Here is a 23,208-nt window from a genome sequence, read left to right as displayed (position 1 = left end):
ATATGGCATTACACTATTATTGTTATTGTTCTAATAATATTTTTATTAAATTAATTTTTTTTATAACATTATGAATCCCTTCTTTTAAGTAAATAAATTTGAATGCATTGCATGCAGTGATATATAGGAGAAAATTTACGTGAAATCAAACTTATCAAACTACATAGTATGGCACCGTAATGTGAATGTAAATATAAATAAAAAATAGTAGTAATTAAGACAAAAACTTGGGTCCATTAATTATATAATAAATAATATAATGGTAATTATAAGGTTATAATTAAGAGGTGGTCTTAGGTACAATCGAGTGTATCGTACAACCGGATTGACCCGCATCTAGGCCCTGATCTGCATCCTGATCCAAACTCACAGCCTGACCCAAATCGTTTAAATGACACTATTTAGTTATACCACTACAAGAATTCAACTCATAGACAACATATTTTAATAAATATGTTATTAATTATTATATAGACAACAAATATGGCTAATTTTGTTATCTATAACCATTAAAAAAGGGTTAATTGTAGTTTATGGCCCGAACTTTTGAGCCATTTGTAAATATGGCCTGAACTTTAAAAAATACAAAAAAATAGCCTGAACTTTGAATTCATTTGTAAAAATGACCCAAACTTTAAAAATACAGAAAAATGGCATGAACTTTGTAGTCATTTGTAAAAATGGCCTGAACTTTAAAGTCATTTGTAAAAATGACATGAACTTTGAAGTCATTTGTAAAAATAGCCAAACTTTAAAGTCATTTGTAAAAATAACACGAATTTAAAAAAAATACAAAAATAATTTGAATTTTGAAAATTTGTAAAAATGGTATGAACTTTTAAAAAATACCAAAAATAATTTGAATTATGAAGATTTGTAAAAATGAAATACCGGTGGCGAGGCTCCGCCAGTACACTAGTCACCGACGAGTGAAATACCGGCGGCAAGGCTCCGTCAGTGACCAATTTTTTTGTAGTGTTGGGTATTTCATATAATTCATAATAATTCCAATCACAAGTTCACTTTGCGACAAACTGAGATAGAAAAATGACCCATCAAAGTTGATTGGTACAAACAAATTGAGTGGAGAAAATGACCCACCAAAGTTGATTAATTGGTTGGGTATTTTATAATTATTGAGTGTAAATGAGATTTAAAATATAAGGGCATCCACTATAGACAGTCAAGGTGGGCTCTTAAATGTGGTCCCCGCCATTTAAGAGCACATTTAAGAGCCCATCGGGAGAGCCACAACCCCAACTCTTTAATTTTGATTTTTATTGTGTATTTATTTTTAATGTTTGTTTCAATTAATTTTAACACTATATTTAATAATATAAATTTCATTAAAATTAAAAATTAATCCTACATTGATTGAAATTGAAAATTCAATAAAATAAAGACCTAAATTACTTCAATTTTAAAGAGCATAAAAAAAACTATGATAAATTGTTGCGTTTCTTGATATCTCCCACCAACTTCAAGTGGTGAGCCAACTCGTTGGGTTTCATGCCGGAGGTATCCTTACCCAAGATGATGTTGTCGGCGAGGTCGCGTTGGGCTTGGGAGAAGATGCCCATAACCTTGACCATGTTCTTTGGTGAAACAAGGAACCAACACCTAATCTAAACAGTAATAAACGACGCTGATTATACCTAGTTGCAACTGATCGGAGAAAGCAAAGGAAGAATGCTAGAACACGAGAGAAACTTGCTGCTATATTCAAAAATAAGAGATAACGTAAATCTACAATGCACAAGCTCGAAGCCTATTTATAGATTACATAGGAGGGCAAAATAGTAAAATCGATGCTAAGGCATGCATTTGGCGTGGTCGAGGGGCATATTGGTAAATTCGCCTTCACGCGGGAAATCTCCCGCGTTTCTGGCGATTCCGCTGATGGAGACCGTTCCTCTGGCTCAAACTGCTTCTCTGGTGAAGGTTACTTCTCTGACGAAGGTGACTTCTCTGTCGTGCGTGATTCCTCTGGTGAGTAAGATTCCTCTGGTGAGTAAGATTCCTCTGGCGAGTGAGATTCCTCTGGTGAGGATGTTTCCTCTGGCAAATATGATTCCTCTGGCGAGGATGATCCCTCTGACGAGTGCATTTCCTCTGCCATACTTATTCTACTGGCGGGTTCGATTCCTCTGATTTACATCATTTCTCTACTCTGCACATACCTCATCATTCTTCATGGCCTCGCAAGCTCGAGTTTGCGCCTTCTTCTTGCCTTTGTCTTTCTTTATCGTCTTTTACCCTTGGGGCCTTGTGGACACACTTTGCTCGCTAGAGGTGGTTGTATAGCGACCATTCGAGCCCTTGGAGCGTTTGGAGGAGTGGACATCCTCGCCAATTGTTGCGAATTTTTTACATTCGTGAATCACAAGCCATGCATGTAGGTACTTAAATATAGCACCATACTCGGAAGTGTACATTTGTTGAGCTTGAGTAGTAATTTGCTCATCGCTCATGCCGGAGCCCCAATTATTCCGGCACTTGTCATAGATTGCTTCCCACAACTTGACCTCATTTTGCACGCGTTGAAAGTGAGACTTTATTTGTTTCACGTCGCGTACAGTTGTGCCTAGGGGCCGTTGATCATTGTACTTCTTGACGATAGAGCCCCAATAGTTGGCTCCGTTTTGCTCGGACCCTTTGACCGCATACAAACGACACACAAGTGTCGTTTCTGTCGGAGTGTAGCCACCACGTTGTTTGATGGACGACGGCATATAGGCTATCTCCTCCACCTCGGGGTCGGCCATCACCACAAATTGGGCATTCAAATTGATTCCCTCAATACCCACCGCTTGAAAGGCGTTTGAAGATTGAGAGAATGGCGAGAGCGCATTGCCGGGTGAATTTGGATTGCTGGGATTGGGATTTTGGGAGTGATTGCTCCAATATTTTGCCCAACTCTCATCCATTTTTTTGGGAGCAAATTTTTTTTATGAAAGATAGAAAGAAGATGAAAAAAAAGAGATTGAATAGTGTGAAAAAATAATAGAGAAGCATCTCAATTTATAGAAACAAGTTTGTAGTTAAAAAGATTTTTTTAAAAAAAGGATGAAAGAGTTGTTTCCCAACAGTTCTCTTCCAAAAGGGCCGTTTCATCTCAATTTTCAATTTTTATTTTATTTTTAATTTTTTTAATTTTCGAATTAGGCGCGTGTCATGCACACGCCACCAATTTTGCCCTCTGCACCGGGCACGGACAGGGGAAGCTGGAGCAGACAGACAAGGCGCGGCAATTGGGAGGGGGGTGCGCACTGGCTTCCGCACCCCCCATTGTGGATGCCCTAAGGTGTAGTTTCCAAAAAAGAAAAACATACAAATTTTGTGGATTGAAGAAAATAGTTGTAAACATACAATTTTCATGTAGACGGTTGTTTATTAAGATGGATTGAAATTTTAGAATATCTGAAGGCCGTTAATAATTTCTATCTTTTGAGCTAATTTTGATTTATTCTCATTAGTGAGATTGGAGATAAATTAGTATGAGAATAAAAATACTTAATTATACATTTTATCAATCATAAAAAATCTCTCATTGGTGAGATTGGAGATATATTAGTATGAAAATAAAAATATTTAATTATATATTTGATCAATCATGAAAAATACTCTCTCCGTTCATCACTTTTGGTGAATACGAGTTTTAATTAAGAAAATACTCCCTCCGTCCTCATAATAACGTCCCGAATTTCCTTTTTGGGGTCCCATTTATAATGTCTAAACCGAAAAAAATGAAATAATTTACTTTATCTATTTTCTCTGTCTCTATTCTCATTTACTTTATCTATCTCTTTCATAATTTATTTTATCTCTCTTACTTTATCTATATTTTCTTAATTTGAGTGTCCAATTTTTTGGGACATTATAATTGGGACGGATGGAGTAGTTGGTATATGTGTGTTATAAGTAGAAATAAGTTATTGTAATTGAATTGAGTGTGAGGCCATATAAAAATGAGTGATTGTAGTTAAAAGGAGAAAGTGAAGTCATACCAAAAAATAAAAGTATTACACTCTTTATGAAAACTCGATCAAATAATTGTGTTATATTCTTGGTGGACGGAGGGAGCAAATGCTAACTATGTATGTTGAGAAATTGAATGAAAATTAATAAGTGGCCAAGATACCTACAAATGTGTATTACATTACAAAAGAATAATGATTTCTAGTGAAAATTAACCACCTTCATATCAGGTTCAAATTATCAAACAGCATTTTCCCACCTTCCATATACAACACAAGCCCTTATTTCCCTCACTGAAACCACATTCTAGACAATCATGAATCAAACTATATCAACATTAAAAGACTTTGAAATCAAATCATTAATGACAACATCAAAAGCAACAACAAAAGAACCACATAGTGTGGAGGTGTCTGAAAACGGCCAGCATTCGGCAGCCTCGGATAATCATCGGGCGACGGCATCACGCAATCCTGACCGTTAAAAGAAATCTTCCTCGGAAATCCCCACCCTTCCTTAAATGTGAAGTCTTCATCTTTATGCAGAAGTATCTCTGTCTGCACATTCCCATTCTTCCCTGACTGCAGAAGCATGTCATTGTAATATTGTATCCCATAAAACACCCCACTATCATCTGAAAATTCAACAAAAAAAAATAAAATCAATATTCTCAATTCATTAATTGATGAATAAAAATTGCAACTATTGGAAGATATAGTATGTAAATAAATTGATGCGCGCTCACTTATGTTTCCATAAACATTGAGAGGCTTGTAATTGAAGCTGAAGACTTGTTCAACACTTCGGAGATTAGGGTGCAACACCACCAAATTCCAGTCGCTATAATTCCTGACGTAGTTTAGGTTGGTGACGGTGACTTTCACCCTCCAATAATGCGTGTAACTGAGCTTGATGTGCCAGTGGACCTTTATCGGGCACATGTGGTTCGTGCACTGCACCACCGGCTTTGCTGGCTCGTTATGACTTAGCTGCAGCTGCGGAGGCGACCACTCCCCTACCCTGTACATTCAAATAAGAAAAAGGATTAGTTGTATGTAAATACACAAACTATCGTCAAATTTTGATTTTTTACCAAATAAAAAATACGCACACATTATATGTTTTTGAATTTGGTTCGAGTCTAATATTCACTAGCCAATAACTCGATTATTCATAGTCTGATGATGGACAATTCAAAGGTATTATTAGACAGTAGCTTACTAATGGTGCGTGTAAAATTCCGGCAGAAAGAGAAAAGATATAAAGTTTCGTGGAACCAACTTTAAAGCCATTTTCCACACTTTCAATGACCAAACTCCAACTATATGGGTACCATTGAAAAGCTACCGTCGAGTGTTTTCCAATAATACCTTTGGATTGTTCATCAAACATCGAAAAATTGAGTTATTGGCCACCGAAATTCAGACTCTTGCCGAATTCCGAAACATGCAAAGTTTGGATAAATCTTAACCAATTTTGGAGCTAATTGTTAAAATAGGACCATAACTTTCAGTGTTTTTAAAAAGAGGACTATATGTTACGAAATTTTAAAATGAGGACTAAAGCTTTCATTTTTTACATTTACACTCCTATTCCGGGCCGTGATGGAAGCTATAGTTCTCATTTTGGATGTGACAAATAGGAGTGTAATTGTAAAAAATGGAAACTATATATAGTCCTCTTGTCAAATTCCGTAACTTATAGTCCTCGTTTTCAAATTTCGTAACATATGGTCCTTTTTATGAGAACATTGAAAATTACAGTCCTGTGTTAATAATTAGCTCACCAATTTTGTCGTAGGTTGTGTATTTATAAGCAATTAATCCAAAAAAAAACATACTTCACACACTGAGTTCCAGCTTGTTCCTGGCAAGCACAGCTACACTGTGGGCACTTGACAATGGTCTGATTATAGAAAGCAGACAACGAAACGCAGCAACTCGGCGCAGGCGACGCACGAAACTGCGAATACGTGCACGTCACGTTCCACGTCTCTGCAGCACAAAAATAAAATAAACAAAACGATAATATTTTTTGAGATAAATATACATACTTACATACCAAATGCCTGCGTCCTTCTACGGCCTTGATCCTCAGCGAATTTGGTGGGGGGTACTTGGACGGCCTCGCCGCACGTGTAGCCCGGGGCGCCGAGGGAGAAGGCCGTCGGCATCCCGGGCTTGGACGAGGGGCCGTCGGCGTCCGCGGTCCCGATGTGCATCTGGAAAGCGGAGATGTGTTTGGCGGGATCTTGAGTGACGGATGTGAGGATTCCGCCTCGGCAGCAGTTGGCGACCTGCTTGTTGTAAGGGGCGGCGGGGAGGAGGTCGATTATGACGGGCTCCCTTTCGCAGCAATGCGGCAGAACTTTGCCTTTGAATAAGGAGCAGTTTCCCTGCTCAGTCGCCTCTGCGCCCAACATGTTCCATATCACCTCGCTGCCTCGCCATCTCCAGCTTAGCTTCCACCCCGGCTGCTCCATCTGCCGGAATAGCTGGTAGTTCACGATCGATATCCGTATCTGAAGACCCAGGATTTTGATTTCGGGGATGCGGATTTACAAACACACACAAATTGCATATCAGAAAAGGAAAAAAAAAATAGTATAATTTACAAATGAGTTGGACATTTTGTCGAATAGGTTATGTGCACTACAAATTGTACCGAACTTAAACGAAGAAAGTGTAATAAGACGAGGAAGAGGACGCACGAAGAGAAGATGTTTTTATCAAGCTCTCGCCTTTTCTATCTATTCTCTAAGTTGAATCAGGCTGTTTCTCACTCAACTCTCTTTTAAATTTTTATGCTGCGCACCCTGAGTCGGCTTCCAACGAAACGACGAAATGGTGGAAATTTTTTTGGGCACTTCATCTTCCACCAACTTGATTGCTATGAATGCCAACTTAAGGAATCATCATGTCCCTACCTCTGCGATCTGTTTCTGGTGTAATAAGGATTGGGGTACGACAACACATGGGCTTATTTGGTGTTATGCTGTGAGGAAAGCTTGGAAAGAATCGAAGTTTTGGGGTGTTCTTAAGCGCTCTAAAAGTTTGGCTTTGGAAGATATTTGTCGAGCTATGGTGTTTGATTTAGGTGAGGAGGCTCTTGAGAGATGATTTTGCTCTTGAGAGATGATTTTTCTCCCTCTGGTTGGTGAGGCACCTGTGTGAGGTAAAGCATGGTTCAAGACCAAAATCTGATTTGGTTGATGTTTGCGGGGGGGCGCGGCAGCTGTTAGCATTCTAGAGTGCACGCTGCCAAGTGGGTATCGATGAACGCCTTCTTCCTCGGGAAGGAGCGGCGAACTGGTACCCCCCGCCAAACGGCGTGTTGAGGGTTGATGTTGATGTCGCTTACAAAGATGATGGATCCAGGCATGCCGTGGGTTTTGTGGTGAGGGATTCGGCAGGGATTCTGGTGGCTACTGGATCTCAAACTATTGGACACACTGAAACAGTTTTGCTTGGGGAATTACACGCTCTCCTTATCGCGATTGGTTTTTGTATGGAGAATGACACGGGCCCGGTGGTGGTTTTAACTGATTCATTGTTGGTTGTTCACGTTCTCCAGGACTCCTCTCATGGCTCAGACTCTCTCTGTGACGATTTATGGGAAACGTTTGCTCATGCGAGAAATTTCATTGTGGTGGACTTCATGCACATGCGGCGTGAGACTAATAGAGCGGCTCATGAGTTAGCTCAATTTGCTTGTTCTGTTTCTGATGTTTTTATTTGGAAGGCCGATTTTCCTAATTGGCTTCTAAATATTGTTCTTTCTGATTCGTCTTAATATTATCCCGTTTGTTTCAAAAAAAAAAAAACTCTCTTTTAAATTTTTTATTTTTTAGTTTGAATACATGTTCGTCTTTTTTAATTTAGGTTGAGATAAGGAAAATACCAAAGCCCTACAAAAGTAACGGCGGAAGGAAAGAGCACAATTAATAATACTAGCTTTATCCATAAAAAATAATCCTAGAATGAGATCATACTCAATTTCAATAAAAATTGTAGTAGTTGAGTAATTGTGGGTGGAGAAATGAACCCAACAATCAAAAGTTTCTAAAAATGAAAATTGACTAATTATTATGGATGTTCTAAAATATAAAAAAAAAATTACTCCCTCCGTCCACTAATTGTTGTCCTAGGGGGACAACAATTAGTGGACGGAGGGAGTATTATTTTGTAGACGGAGAGAATACTATTTTATTGGCAACGGTATAACTTTACCCCACCGCGCCCCTCTCTCAATCCGTCAACATTTGACGCTGGATATATGGGCGTGGTTCAAATAAAAACCTAGCTTATTATTTTGAGAATTTTGCATTGAACCTTATAGGTTGCTGCACTGAAACTCTATTAGATTCGACAAATATCGTGAATTCACCATGTGCACAACAATTATTTGTGATTTGCACTAAAAGTATAAGTTACTAAACTGCAATTAGTTCTAATCATCTTACAAATAAGAAGGTTTTTTTTATACGATCACATAGGCAAAGATCAAGTAGTTAGTGATTGTTTTAGTTATTTCTTTGGCACTTCCTCGTCCACCAAAAGATGACTTCAGGCAATGTGGCATGGGTAAGAAAATTTGTGTTATTTATTTGGTGGGTGGAAAAAGGGCGCACAAATTAAGAAAATAGAAAAAATTAATTTAGTTAATGAGTTGACAAAAACAACCACAAATTATTTTAGACATCTTTTTATGGACGTATCAAAATGATAAATTAAATCATTTTTTTGTGGACGGACGAAGAACTATATTATTCTAGCTAAATGGGTTAAGGCCTAATGTTATTTCTTGATACAATGGGCTTACAAAAGGAGGCCCATAGCTTAGGATTATCTTACTTTGATTTGTCACTATCTTTTGTTTGCTTTCAGGTATAAGAGAGAGATAAGTTACATTTACCACCTTATACCTCGTTTGTTTTAATGTATGAAAAAAATCGGGCAGATTGTATAATTTTTCGGACAGCTCCTTATCCCTTGGAAAATGGATAATTTTATACCTAAGAAAGTGTGATATAATTTTATACCACTTTATAAGGAGTGAATAAATATATTATTCTTCAAACCAAACAAGATATTAATATAAACTCATTTGGAAACGTTTGCTGGTTTTGGCCTTGTGTGTGGGAAAAGTGATAGAGAATCAAATAAAATCAGATGTATAATTAGGATTAACTAGCATCCTACAAAAGCTTTTTGAGTCTCTTTTTTTTTCTTTCTTTCTTTTAATTATTGATTGACAACTTCAATTAAATTGGATTGATTATAAGGCTAATTCAAGCAGTAAGTATTCGCATCTTCTGAACTGATCAGTTAAAAGGTATGAAAAGAATAATTCTCCAATGCTCAAATTCATAGTTAAATAGCCACAATAACAGATAAAGGCGCTAGCTGTGCATCCACAACGAAAATTTAAATATAAATATATAATAGAAAAATTAAAAATCATGAGCATATATATTTGAATAAAAAAGTTGATAGAGAGATGAAATCAATGTGAGGATACTTACATCTTTTGAAGAATCGTCGTTTTCTTGCAAGACATCCCATCTGATGGTGATGTTCCCATTAGGATCCAATGGATCATACGCATCTGCATTGCAACTGAAACTCACTATCATAACAGTTTAACAATGAATTTTTTAAATATCAATTGAATTTGTTTCTACACCAACACCAAATTAATTCAAACCCCAAAAGGCTAAACTCACAGGCTGGTGACATAAAAATCGCACAGCAGAATAAACTAATCACCAAGATTATATCTAATAATCTGTGCTTCGTAACAAACCAACATAGCATCACCTCCATTAATCTGACTGCTCTCTCTCTCTCTCTCTCTCTCTCTCTCTCTCTCTCTCTTCTGGTTTACTTTTCTCTTCTTCTTTTTTTCTTCTAATCAAATGTGATGCGAAGTGTGTGTGTGTAGGACAAACAGTGAAAAGCTGTAATATTTTTGAAATACAGTTTTGTCTGCAATGAATTAGTCGGAAAATTCACATTAATTAATGATTTGGGAAATCTAAATTTGCGAAAAAATTATAAGAAAACATTAATTGTGATGCCATAAATACAAGGTGGGGTGGCAGGAATGTGTCTATACGAGAATTATGCATTCAAAGCTCATAAATCTCGGTGGCTGCCGTTTTGGCTTAAGTTTTTCCAACTTTGAATACTTTTTTTTCCTTCGTTTCTTCTTTTAATTTCGTTTTTTTTTTGTTAATTTTTTTTTTCCATACTATTTCTGTAAATTATAATTTAATGCTTGTAATAACTCGTATTTTTTGTAATTGAATAAGAAAATGGTAATTATGTCTGTTATGATCCAGTAGTCTTTCTGACAAGATTTGTAAATAAAGGAAACCAGCTGCATTAGTGCCTTAATCACATGATTCCATAATCTTCTTTTGGAAAACAAATATTTGGCCCTCTAAATTTATTTTACTTTTCTATCTCTTGTATTTACTGTTTTGATAAAAACTCATCTACTTTTTATATACAAGAACATCATCAAGATAATTAATTACATCTACTGAAATGTGTCTGATAATAAAAAACAAAACATGGGATCAGCAGCCAAATTATGATCTTTTAATTTTTCCTATACATTAATAATTTAGAAAAATCACAATTATAGTAGTATAAAATCTGAAAAAAGCATTAACTGATGCATTCAATTATGCATTCTAAACGAGAATTATGCATTCAATTCAAAGCTCATACATTTCGGTGTGTGTAAGTGTGTGTGTGAGAGAGTGAGAGAGAGAGAGAGGGAGGGGCCGAAGGGGAGATCTATACAAATTTATTTTCTGAATTACCAATGTATTTCGAAGTCCAATACGCAAAACACTTTCCTACCAATATAGTGTGTGTATAGATTACATGAAATGGAATCAGCCAACAACGAGCAAAGGATATTTGATGTGCATTCTATATCCGGCTACACAAAATAAGCTAATTAAAACCAAGAATTCCTCCTCAAATATGCAATTAAGTTACACATTAACAAGTAATTAAAATAGCCCAGATACATCCACTCCAAAAATCATATTCGAGATCACTCCAAATCCAAGCTGTCTTACTAGACCAAACATCGACTTACCCACTCTATTCCCATTATTATTATTACTCACCTGCAAATTTTGCGCCTGTTGCGGTGCAAAATTTCCAGGTGGATACATGTTTGGACCACCACCGTAGTACATATTAAACCCAGGCCCATAACTCGGGTAACCCGGGCCATAAGGGTACCCGTAAAAGGGTGGAAAATGTGGCGGGGCCTGAAAGGGAATCCCCGTGTTATGATCAAACGTGGGGATTCCCCGTTGACCAGTATTAAAGTCGTGTTGCTGGAAACCCACTACGGGTTCCAGCACACACTCCAAGTGAATGTCGACCCGACAAGCGCCACACCCATAGCGCCACCCGCTGCACGGGCGCCTACACACAGCGCAGGCGCCTGCAGCGGGCGGGGACCGGAGGATTAAAGGATGGACCTTGTGAAGCGCATGCTTGAGCTTCTCCGGAAGCTGCGTACACAGCGGGTGCACGTCGAACTCGCACTCCTTGCACCTGTAGAACAGCCCGTCGACCGATTCGCGACAGACGTCGCAGACACGGTTGACGGCTCGCGCGGCGCCGGGCTTGGCAGGCTTCCGCAAGACGAGGGTGAGGGCGTGGTGGTGCATGAAGGAGGGGAGGGAACGGGGGCACGTGCCGCAGTAGTCGTGGAGGTCGAAATCGCAGGCTTTGCATCGGAATCGCTTCCCGATTCCGATAGTCTTGCAGCCGTCGCAGGAGAATTCTTGATCGTCGTCTGCGGCTGCGAGAGGGTGGGCGTGAGTGAAGTGGTCTATGGAGTTTTTTGGTAGAGGAGCCATGGAATTGAAGCCTTGTTGAGAATGTGAATCAATCAAGGATAAAAACAAGGCTTTTTCTTTGCAGGCCTGCATTGATTTTGATGTTTGTATGTTTATAGTATTATTTGTGAGGATTGTCAATAAAGAAAGACTTTGGATTAGATTAATGTGAGTTGACTTGCTGGAATTCAAGGATTGGATGAATCTTAATTATCTACCTGTCGTGTATGAGTATAATTTTTAGGTCGTAAAATTAATTCGGTGAATGATCGAGTGATCGAGTGATCAGATCGGGCAGATCTCATCTATTTTCATTAGAAAATTCAAGGAATTTTATGTGATTTTACACGATATAAGAGGAAGCAATCGAATGTCAATTTAATAAACAATGGTTTATGTGTTTGTTGAAACGGTCAAAAAAGAACGAAGGAGACAATGTATATTGATATAGTAGGTTTATACTAACAGTTGGTGAGTAGTGTATTTATATATATACTTCGTATATTCTTTCATTTTTTTTTCCTTTTCAATGAAGCACTTGGTAAATACTTTTTTTATGTCCCATTGATAATGGCTTATTACTATTCTATATAATTATTTTATAAAAAAATTAAATGATAAAGTGATAGAAAATGGTGATTAATTTATGAAAGATTATGGTTTTCTTGTTTGGAACAGGCCATTGTCAACAAAAAATGAAAGTTGTTGTTGTCCATCCGAGAGGAGAGATGGTCGACAATGGCTTGCTGCTCTTCCGGTGGGGGTAGAGGAAGTCTAGGCAGCTCATCGAAAGAGAGAATTGAAGGATAAAGAAATTTAGGAATTTAGACAAAATTAATAGGAAGTTTGGCAAATAAAATCACGAATTAGTTCGAGATTACAATTTTAATGTGACTTTTGAAGTGTGGCGAATTAAATCATCACCTTTTTAATTTTTATAAGAGTGGATTTTGAAAATAGCCACTTTTATATAGTAAAAATAAATTTTACCCACTAATATAAAAACTTTAAAAAATACCCACATTTACCATTTTACCCTTACATATAAAATTTTACAAATACCCACTGTTCACTGGTTGTGAATTCAACTCGAATTCACAACTAAATTCAAGTATTGGTTGTGAATAACAAGTGTTGGTTGTGAATTCGCGTGAATTCACAACCAACATTATTTTGAGTTGTGAATTCACAACCGATAAAACTTGAATTCACAACCAACATTATTTCAAATTGTGAATTCACAACCAACGCTGATAATTCAGTTGTGAATTCAAGAACATTTGTACAAAATTGCGCGATTTTCATCAATTTCTTCATTGCTTGTATGTTTTTTCAATTACGTTCAATTGAATTAGGGAGAAATTTATCCAATCTGCAGAAATTCATTCCAATCATTCTCATCGGCAATCATTCTCATCGGCATCAAAATTCATCCCTAAATTCAAAATTCAAACATGAGGAGATTTGCAGTGATGGAGAGGAGCAGAGATTTACGAAGAGAGAGAGAGAGAGATGCGATGCAATTTTCAGATAGGGAAGAATGGGAATAGGGCAGCGGTACCCCAGCGAAACCAGCGGCAGAGGCATCGGACCTTCGCCGGTCCAAGGCGGCGGCGACAGAACAGATCGAGAGGGAGAGAAGATATGCGATGAGAGAGAGAGCGAGAGGAGAGAGAGAGAGAGAGAGCGGCGGCGCCGGCATCAGACCTTCGTTGATACAAGGCGGCAGCCCCCGCGGAAGAAGAGACAACGGTCACCCCCACACATCTCCCTTCCCCTCGCTCGTCTCTTTCCCGCTCCGATCTGAACGACGGTAGGGCCGCCGCCGCCAAACCCTAGGCTCCCAAATCCGGTCTCCTCTCAAATCCCGATGACCACAGTACAACCAAACCCTAGCCGCCACTTCCTCCGCCTCATCTACGACACGCAGTCGCCGCTGCCATAGATCTAGCAGATAGAGAGAAAAAGAGGAGTGCGAGCACAAAGAAAGAGAGAGGAGAGACAGAGAGCGAAGAGAAGAAGAAGAGAGACACGCCGAGATTGGAGATGAGGAGAGGAACGCGCCGGCGGAAACGCCGATGTCGCCATCGCCGCCATCGGCCGCCACCGCCGTGCTCCAGTCGATCCGCCGCCTCCAATCGATCTGCCACCTTAATCGTCTGAGAGAGAGAGAGAGAGAGAGAGAGAGAGAGAGAGAGAGAGAGAGAGAGAGAGAGAGAGGGAGCGCGGGTGGGGGGAGGAATGAGAGAGAGAGTGGCGAGAATTGCAAATATTTAAGGAGGGGTATTTTAGTCTTTTCGTTCAAAAAGTGGGTAAAATTTTATATTTTTATCCTAGTGGGTAAAATTTATTTTTGCTATATGAAAGTGGGTATTTTTATATATTGACACTTTTTATAATTCCCTCCCCCCAATTTTTTTTTTTAGTCTAAATTGGAGCTTACGTGGTAATGCGTGGAGGTTCGAGTGTTGCTTTTGCTGCCCTTTCGAGTTTGTTATGCTCTTCTCTTTGTTTATTTTTTATTCTGCGAGCCAAGATTGTCTGAAGGTGATGGTTAGACTGCAGCTCTGAAGTCAATCCACTCCGCTTTCTCGGCATTTTTCCCTTTCGGTTTTATCTTTAGACGATCACTCTTTTTCCTCTTCTCGCTTTTTTCCTCGCGGGTTTTTCTTGAAGAGGTTTTAATGAGGCTCAGCCCTTAGTTTGTTCCTCTGTGCTCTCAAGGGTTTGGATTTTTCTTTTTTCTTTTTTAATATAAGATCTATTTAATTAATTGGAGCTTACGTGGATTTGTAAAGATGGCGTCGTTTTTGTGAGGCTTAAATGTCGCCGTTTCGTACAATTTCAATTAAAAATTTCCTCAACTTATAAAGGAACTATACCCTGTTTTTGCACCTTAATTTCAAATATTCAGCAGTTTTATTGCAAACAACGTTGTAACATGAATATTATGTGACAAATTAATCCACGTAAACTCCAACCCAATAATTCGGCGATCAAAAAAATGGAGGAACAAAATTACAAAAGTGGAGATTTAATTCGCCAAACTTCAAAAATCACATTAAAATTGTAATCTCGAACTAATTCGTGATTTTATTTGTCAAAACCCCAAATTAATAATGTAAAAAAAGTAATTAATTTAATTAATAAATTGAAATTACAAAATTGATTAATTATTTTTAATTTGGACATAAATTTAATTTAAAATAATTAATTATTTATATATCTCCTTAACCATAAATCTACAAACATACTTAAATAATTAAACACTATCTTCTACAAATATAATTAAACAGCTAAATATTATCTCCTTAAATTTCGTGCGCAAAAGAAACACTATTTTCATAATTATGATGGACGAAGGGAGACAGAGGGAGTACATATAATAAATTTCAAATATATTACTGTTATTTATGAATTTTATGTATAACACGTACGAATTTACTGTATAAAGGTATGAATTGCGAAAAATAAATTTTTGCTACCTTTGGGATTCGAACTCAGGACCATGAATTCATCCAACAGGGTGATGAATCAACCGTAGATCTTGATGATCTAAGGACTGAAAATTATTCTTATTTTGTATTTTAAGAAGCGTTCTTATTTTGAATTCCCCTATATATATATGGTTAATTAAGATCAAAGTCTTAATTAAGATCAAATTCATTGTGATGTGGTCATTAAATTTCTTTGTTTCATTGTTAATTTATAAAAAAATAAAAAATCTAATTTAGTTGCACCACATTCAAATAAAATACTATCTTAAGACTCCATGTGTATAGGAGTAAAAACAGCTAGCTAGACAAGTGACTAAACGACTTACAAATGAACTAGAATTGTAATAAGAAGCTACCAAAGTATTTTAAAGTCAAAACAATAATATGTGTAATACATAATATTAAACTCCTGAACAATACTTGGAGAGGGCTGGGCATGAACATCAATCGCTGCTGTAGTGACGCACTGTAAGCTCTAATGCGTTGCCTTTATTTATGCAGAATACTTCTGAGGCATATTGTCCAAGATTATTGTCCAAAAAATCGTCTTCATCATCGTTTCCTATGTTTGAAAAATCTTTTTTCTTGAGATAAACACAGAGCATGACGAGGAACGCTATAAGATTGAGACTACACAAAGTTGTCAAAACCCAGTAATATCGATCCAGACGACTCTTGTTCAACGTGTACTGAAACCAGTTGTTGCTGTCTCCCGCCTCACTCACTTTCCCAACAACATAAATTGAGAGCGCTCCGCATAGGAACCCCAAACCACTCACTCAATCCTGGTACCTCTTCATCGATTTAGGCGCCATCGATTTAGGCGCCTCGCTCTCGAGAAACGACGCAAGTCCGTATTCAGAAAACAATTCCACGGCGGCCAAAAATCCGATCTGGAAATACAGCCAGGCGGCGCTCATGGGAACATCGCCATCATCAGGCAGGTCAAGTAGATTATGCCTTCTCAGCACGTGAACTCTTCGTCTCTCCACGGCAGCATAACACAGAATACATAATAGCCAACAAACCACTTGGGATAGCTCCATATTTCCCCAAGATTACTTTTATCTTGGCCATCTTTGACATGAGAGCATACTTAACCAAGGTGAATACTAGAAGCAGCAGCTGAAGAGGAGGCTCCCACTTCCCTATTCTGGAGTTCATATGACTCGCTTGTTCTATGAAGTAAGTGTTTCCGATTGAGGCTACCACGCCGCACATTATGAAGCTGCTCATGAGTGGAACCATACGGATCAGAATTTTGACGGATTCCACTTGCGACACCGAGCAGACTCTCCATGATTTCTCACCGGGTACTATAATGGCCGCCTTATGCAGAAACCTGCCATTAATTATGCGCATTAATTTATCGATCAAGATTTATAGGTGAAAACTGTGTATAATTACCCGAGAAGAGCAGTAGGAGAGAGTGACTTATATTCCTCGCTATCAATGCTGTGGAGCCGCGAATTATCATGTTTGGGGAATGGTTGGGATCTCTTGAATGCAGCGGCTACGAACACTCTGAGGAAATCAGTAATGGGGTTGCTGCTCTCTGGTTTTTGTTTGGGTTTTTTGTAGGAGCAGACACCCAGCAAGTAGAAGAGGGTTGCAGAAGTGGTAATACAAGCGGAAACTCCAAACAGGACATACCACTTTTTAACGTATGGAAATGCGATAATCACAGTTACTGGCGTGAAAAAGAATACGAGCAGGCATATGAGTATCCACCAGATTGGTGGTGTCCATTTCTCCTTTATCGTAGCATCCTTATGATTGTTGGTCTCATCTTCTTGATCGTTATTGTTAGCCTCGTCGTCTTGTTCAGTGTCAGCCGTCTGATCTTCTTGATCGCTATTGTTGGTCTCGTCGTGTTCAGTGTTAGCCGTGTGATCTTGTTGGCGCTTGGGCTTGAGATGTTTATTGTTGGTCTGATCGTGAATGAATGGTTCGGTGGAGGCAAAGCGAGCGCCCCTCCCTGAAGCTATCAAGGCCAAGCCGAGCATGAAGAGAAGCTTTTCGGTATGGGCAACACATTCAGTCTCCTCCATGTCTTGGCATCTGCGGCCTCCTGAAACTATATGCCCAAACACTGGCGCTGTTGCCACTGTGATAAGGACTATACCCTGCATCCATGATATATATATATATAGAGAGAGAGAGATGTATCAAATGAGAATGTATATCTTTGGTGAAAAATGATACTCCTTCCGTCCCGCACCAAAAATAATAGGGTAGAAAATTAAGAAAATATAGATAAAATAAATGAAGATAAGTAAATTAATGAGGAGAAATAAAGAGTATTGAAAAAGTAAAGGAGAAATAAAGTAAATGAGTAGAGAGGGTAGTTTTTTTGGATTGGGACGTTATAAATGGGACAGGGGAGTAATATAATAATAAATCAGTAAAATCTATGAATCTGACATGAACAAATCAGTGTAATATATGAACAACGCATTCAACTAAGGTGATTATTCATGTGTTGCATTAATTTATTTATGTCGATTTATATATCTCGCGGATTTATTTATGTGTGATTTTCATTGGATCCAAACCATATATTGATATTTTATTTAAAATTTGAAAAATATGTCTAAACTTTTGTTAATAGTCAGTGGCAAAGTAAACAACACCATAAACAATAGTAGACTAAAACAAATTCACATATGATTAATAAAAACAAATAGTACTTCCTCGTTCCATTATAAATGTTCCATTATTTTTGGGCACGGTGATTAAGGAATGAGTAATTAGTAAATAAATTAAGTTGATGGAGAGCAAAATATATTGAAATTTGTAAAAGTATGTATAGAGATAGTAAAGTGGTGGGCCCATTAGTTAATTAGTATTGTAATTATTCGTCAAAAAGAAATGAGACATTTGTAATGAGACATTCCATAATGAGACATTCCAAAAATAATTTATCTTGGTGAGCAACTATATTCATGAATATACAAAATTTAATTATTATCAAATAAAATTTATGCAAACTTATTTTCAAATGAAAGATATATTCCAAGGTATATTTATATATGCTCCCTTTGTCTCGCTATTTGTGGTTCATTTTTAATTATTGGCATAAAAATTAAGCAGAATGTGTGAATTGGATAAAAATAGTGAACCCAACAATTTCATGAGCTAATTGTTGTCTTTCATAAAAATAAGCTATTTTTAGTGAGATAGGTCAAAATAGAAAACGAGTCAATTTTTAGCAAAAAGAATTGGTGTATATAATAGATGATCCACAAACCCCACTATATATACATAATATATTCAAATTTGAAATACCCTCCCGCATATGTTAGTAGGCACCTTCAACATGATCATTCTCAATAATATAATTTGGTTTAACATAAAAAAAAATGTTATTTTTTATATAATTTTATTTGAATATATTGTATCGATCTTAAATCATTAATTTATGTTAAACTCTACATTCTGGCCATAACTTTCTCGCCAAATTTTTTTATTACAAGTGCTATGGAGTCATGGATAACTATAAAAATTTTCATATTTATTTTATTTTATTTTATTTTATTTTATGTTATGATGTGATAGTAGACTCAAACTAGAGACATTTGACTTTAAATTTATACTATAAAAGATGTTTGTATGAACTAACCGCAGTGCTGGATATGCCGGAAAGTGCAAGAGTGACCAAATTTCCAAGAAGAGTGTCAGCAAGGAAGAGAAAGAAAAATGGAAGAATTCTGTAGAATCCACCCCATATATTCAGAATTGTAGCAGCGTTGGTGAAGCTTAGCTTCCAAACACTTGTGAAATAAGTTTGCATGATGAAGAAGACTCCTTCCATCACTGTCTCCGCCCACACCAGACCTTTAATCAAGAAAAACAATTAAGGTTCATAATTATATATGTTAATCAGATATGTATATGACGAAATTAAGGTTCTATTTTGTTTACCTGCAACTCTGAGGATACCATCCTTGTAAAAAGAATATTAATCACTTCGTCTATATATTCTCTGCACAACCACGGAAATATATGGATTGTAAACTACAAGTATGGAAATTAAAGCAAAAATAGACAAAAAATTATGTACTTTAAACTAAATAGTTGTGTGAAAATTGAAACATATTTAGAGAAGAAATTTAAAGAAGGGAAATTAAAATTTGTGTATTTTAAGCAGTTAACCACAAAAATAAATCAAAAAAGAAGAAGAAAAGCCTAATCCACTTCACCTCCATCGTTTAGCTCTATCATTTGCAGATTTGATATGAAAATGACAGTAGAAAATACGTACATTAATTGCAGAGAGAGAGGACGAAACAGTGCATGTCACATTTGTAGTTAATAAATACATATATATATATATATAATATGTATATACGTTGAAAGGTAAAACAATATAATTAACGTTGTTCATTTAATTACCTCCACTCCCCAATGCCAGAGCCTTTTGATCTTCACTCACTTGTTATTTTACACACGGGGAAAGAGAGAGAGGTTACCTTGAAAGATATTATGGACTAGATTAGGATATATTTGATATATTCTAATACTAAGTAAGACAGTTCAAGTGTGAATTACTTAGTCGTAATTGTTGACTCAAGTGTGAATTCCTTAGTCGTAATTGTTGACTAAGGAAGACAAGACAATTTAGAATTGTCTTCTTCGCTTATAAATAAGGAAGCTTGGTCTTACGAATAACATACGAAAACATACGAAAACATTAGCTTAGAGCTTTTGGTTTGCAAACACTAAGAGAGCACTATAGTTTCAATCGGAGATTTCCTAGCTGTCAACGATTGAATCGTGCACTTGGAATAGTTCCTGCATCGAATCGACATACACGTGGATACCTTAGTAGTGGATTCACGGCACGAATCGAGACGCACATTTACCACATAACAAGTAAGTTATTCTTATTGTTGTGTGTCTATCTCTACACATGATGCATTTGTAAATCTAGATCTAATCCTTGAATATATATTCCGCTGCGTATCATTAGATGATGTCAAGGATAACCAACAGTGGTATCAGAGCCCGGGGCTCGATTTACAATTGCTATTGTGTTCTAATTGTTTATGGGTTAAGAAAAATCTGATTTTAGATATCTGTTTTCGAAAATCGAAATTTAATTTGGAATTACAAATTTTCGAAATTTGTTTTGAGAATTGGTTTTCTGAAATTGGATGTTCATTGGATGAACCTACGAGCCTTTCGCCTGCTGCTGCCATCGACCACCGCCGATGCAGAGGGCGTGGGTGATTGACGAGGCGGTGCAGGTGGGTCGGGGCTCGCCGGTGCGCCGCGCCCGACCACTCGCCGCCGTCTGCGTCGCACCTCGATTCAGAGACGCCGCTGTCCCTCTGCAACGCGTCCATATCGCGGGCTTGGAGTCCGGAAATGGAGGGTGACTGATGGTGGAGGTCTTGCACGCCTCCGGGCGGTGAACGGCGACAAAGGAGCTTCGAGCTCCTGCCGGAATGACCGAGAAACCGTGAGGACGCAGGGAGGCGTCTGGAGAAGTCGCCGCCTTCCTCCGACGCAGCTTTGAGTTGCGGCCGACGAGGGTACGTCCGGCGAGGCCGCGCGACGTCGTCTGCGTCGTTGCTTCGCGCGCGGCGGCGGCGGGCTGACTGGCGAAAAGGCGGCAGCAGGGCTCCGATCGCGGCTGACGGGAATCGAAAGGGGGCGCTGCTGTTGCAGCTGTAAACCCTTATTTCTGGTCTGGAACATGCAATTTGGGCTTTGGTCTGGGCCTGGGGCTGCTGGGCTGAGGTCTCTAAGGTGTTTGGGCCCGGTCTGGGTCTGATTCTATGGGCTGCTGTTATTGACCATTTGTGGGCTGCAATATGATTTATTAAAGGGGCTGGGCTTGTTTTAATAAATGGCCCAGTTGGGCTAAAACAGATTTTTAAAAAAAAAAAAAAACTTTTATTAATTTAGAATTAATAATTGAATCCCAATTTCAGAATTAATTTATTAATTGGATTAATAGATTTAAATTATTGTTATTAGTTTAGAATTAATAATAATAGAAATAAATTTATATTAATTTAGAATTAATATAAATTGATTAATCCATATTTAATTAGAGAATAAAATATTAATTTGATTAATGATTTTATTCGTAGAGATTTTATGTCTTTATGTGATAAGCATGTTATTTGATTTTATGCTTATTATTTAACTATAGTAGTTAAAGACCGCATTTATCTTGGGTAGGCGGCGCCCAATATATGTAGTTCGCTTTGCTATGTATGGGTAGGCGGCGCCCAATATGTGTGGTCCGCATTTTATATGCCTGGGTAGGCGGCACCCAGTAATTGTTTTGCTATTTAATATTGGATATTAAATATAAGCAATTAGTATCACATACTAAATCCCCATTAAATATAAGTCTTTGTGTAAGCACAAAACGCGTCGTCCATCATAATTGTCTGAGCAACCCATCCTTTTCGATCAAGAGTATTTACACCCAAGTGTTTGCTCTAGTCTACAAGGCCAAGGCTCATTCATAGGTTGGCACCGTGTGATGGGGTTGACTTGCTTGATCATTTGTGGCGTGAAACTCGACCAAAGTGATTTAAGGACGCAGATTAATTAGATTAATCAACCGAGAGTTGCAAAATTGTTGTTGCAATTGGCTTAGAGGCCTATTAAGTAATATTATTGCAGTCATCAGCCCAAGCAGAGGCTGCATAATATTGACTTGGATCTCGGACCACTAAGATTTATATAACATATAAATCCGTATTTTACGTTGGGGGCGTAAAATATGTCAAAAATTAGTGGGAGCTAATCAATACGATAGCCCATTGTTTGATTAGTGATACAATGTGATCATAGTTTATTCTTTCTAATTTGCTTTTCTTTATTTATTGATCAGATAATATGTCGAATTTGTCATTGAAATGTTTGATGGAAACAAATAAGTTGACTGGGTCAAACTTCACGGATTGGCTCCGTTGCTTGCGTCTGGTCTTAAGGCTAGAAAAGATTGAGTATGTCTTGGACAACCCAATCACTGTCATTCCTGACAAGAAGTCTGCTGAGTATGCATCATTTGATGAGGCTGCTCACAAGAAGCATGTCGAGGATGCAACATCGGCACAATGTGTGATGCTGTCCTCTATGACTACGGAGTTACAGAGGCAACACGAACACATGTTCCCTTATGATATGCTGAAACACTTGAAGAGTCTGTATGCTTCAGAAGCTCAGACTATGGAGTATGAGATACTCCGAGATCTTTTCAAGTGTAAGCTTCATGATGGGGGTCAGGTTTCTGATCATGTACTGAAGATGATCGGGTTGATTGAGAGGTTGGCATCGATTGGAACGATGCTACCCGCTATTGTCTTTGTCAATCTGATTCTGCAGTCTTTGCCTGCCTCATTTGAAAACTTCATAGTGAACTTCAATATGAACGGCACGAAGGCAAGCCTGCCTGAGCTTCACAACATGTTGAAGACCTATGAGTCTTCCACCTCTAAAGGCAAATCTGTGCTCATGGTGAGCTCTACTGCCACGTCTTCCAAAAGGAAGTACAAGCAGAAGAAAAAGCAGAAGAAGGCATTTGATGTTGGTTTCAAGCCTAAAGGTAGAGGGGCTCAGAAAAGGCCGAAGTTGCCAAAGGATGAGTGCCTATTCTGTCATGAAAAGGGGCACTGGAAGAGAGACTGCCCGAAATACAAGGCACAAGGTGCATCGGGTATGAGCTCGGGTATGTTTGTTATTGAGATAAACATGTCTATTAACAATTCACAATCTTGGGTATTAGATACAGCTTGTGGCTCACACATTTGCAATAATGTGCAGGGCCTAAGTGAAACCAAGAAAGTGAGGCCCGGAGAAGTCGATCTACGCGTGGGAAATGGAGCAAGAGTTGTT

At 37.9% G+C, this 23,208-nt stretch overlaps 4 protein-coding genes across 5 annotated transcripts; 1 reads left to right on the top strand and 3 right to left on the bottom strand.

The window, feature by feature from the left end:
* Positions 1-4,138: 4,138 nt before the first annotated feature.
* Positions 4,139-10,246, bottom strand: LOC131022530 (COBRA-like protein 6). Of its 2 annotated transcripts, XM_057952042.1 has the most exons (6): positions 9,704-10,246; positions 9,503-9,585; positions 6,040-6,499; positions 5,819-5,972; positions 4,724-4,998; positions 4,139-4,612 (listed from the first exon to the last, which is right to left on the bottom strand). In XM_057952042.1, exons 1-6 carry the CDS (start codon positions 9,801-9,803, stop codon positions 4,332-4,334), a joined length of 1,353 nt encoding a protein of 450 aa, XP_057808025.1. In that variant the 5' UTR covers positions 9,804-10,246; the 3' UTR covers positions 4,139-4,331. The 2 variants fall into 2 exon arrangements, with proteins under 2 accessions (XP_057808025.1, XP_057808026.1); XM_057952043.1 differs by lacking the exons at positions 9,503-9,585; positions 9,704-10,246 and adding an exon at positions 7,879-7,984.
* Positions 10,247-10,785: 539 nt separating this feature from the next.
* LOC131022529 (protein VACUOLELESS GAMETOPHYTES-like) lies at positions 10,786-11,951 on the bottom strand. Its single transcript, XM_057952041.1, has one exon. It carries the CDS (start codon positions 11,942-11,944, stop codon positions 11,006-11,008), a length of 939 nt encoding a protein of 312 aa, XP_057808024.1. The 5' UTR covers positions 11,945-11,951; the 3' UTR covers positions 10,786-11,005.
* Positions 11,952-16,166: 4,215 nt separating this feature from the next.
* On the bottom strand, positions 16,167-19,339 carry LOC131022528 (protein NRT1/ PTR FAMILY 5.6-like). Its single transcript, XM_057952040.1, has 4 exons — positions 19,273-19,339; positions 18,971-19,185; positions 16,756-17,474; positions 16,167-16,690 (listed from the first exon to the last, which is right to left on the bottom strand). The coding sequence occupies exons 2-4, from the start codon at positions 19,160-19,162 to the stop codon at positions 16,303-16,305; spliced, it is 1,299 nt and encodes a 432-aa protein (XP_057808023.1). The 5' UTR covers positions 19,163-19,185; positions 19,273-19,339; the 3' UTR covers positions 16,167-16,302.
* A 490-nt stretch (positions 19,340-19,829) lies between these two features.
* Positions 19,830-22,898, top strand: LOC131022925 (uncharacterized). The gene is made up of 3 exons (XM_057952466.1): positions 19,830-20,223; positions 22,205-22,755; positions 22,860-22,898. Exons 2-3 carry the CDS (start codon positions 22,210-22,212, stop codon positions 22,896-22,898), a joined length of 585 nt encoding a protein of 194 aa, XP_057808449.1. The 5' UTR covers positions 19,830-20,223; positions 22,205-22,209.
* Positions 22,899-23,208: the final 310 nt, after the last annotated feature.

This window comes from Salvia miltiorrhiza, chromosome 4 (genome assembly GCF_028751815.1).
Source record: "Salvia miltiorrhiza cultivar Shanhuang (shh) chromosome 4, IMPLAD_Smil_shh, whole genome shotgun sequence".
NCBI classification, from domain to species: Eukaryota; Viridiplantae; Streptophyta; class Magnoliopsida; order Lamiales; family Lamiaceae; genus Salvia; species Salvia miltiorrhiza.
This window is presented reverse-complemented; position numbering and strand designations above follow the sequence as displayed.

Excerpts from the sequence above, each read along its gene's own strand:
- LOC131022530 (XM_057952042.1), bottom strand. The coding sequence starts at position 9,803 with ATGGAGGTGATGCTATGTTGGTTTGTTACGAAGCACAGATTATTAGAT. Across the intron at positions 9,586-9,703 it reads GATTTTTATGTCACCAGCCT|ATGCGTATGATCCATTGGAT; the intron begins GTGAGTTTAGCC and ends GTTGCAATGCAG. Across the intron at positions 6,500-9,502 it reads ACGACGATTCTTCAAAAGAT|ATACGGATATCGATCGTGAA; the intron begins GTAAGTATCCTC and ends CTGGGTCTTCAG.
- LOC131022529 (XM_057952041.1), bottom strand. The coding sequence starts at position 11,944 with ATGCAGGCCTGCAAAGAAAAAGCCTTGTTTTTATCCTTGATTGATTCA.
- LOC131022528 (XM_057952040.1), bottom strand. The coding sequence starts at position 19,162 with ATGGAAGGAGTCTTCTTCATCATGCAAACTTATTTCACAAGTGTTTGG. Across the intron at positions 17,475-18,970 it reads CCGGCATATCCAGCACTGCG|GGTATAGTCCTTATCACAGT; the intron begins GTTAGTTCATAC and ends TCATGGATGCAG. Across the intron at positions 16,691-16,755 it reads TCTCCTACTGCTCTTCTCGG|GTTTCTGCATAAGGCGGCCA; the intron begins GTAATTATACAC and ends AATTAATGGCAG.
- LOC131022925 (XM_057952466.1), top strand. The coding sequence starts at position 22,210 with ATGTCGAATTTGTCATTGAAATGTTTGATGGAAACAAATAAGTTGACT. Across the intron at positions 22,756-22,859 it reads TCAATATGAACGGCACGAAG|GAAGTACAAGCAGAAGAAAA; the intron begins GCAAGCCTGCCT and ends GTCTTCCAAAAG.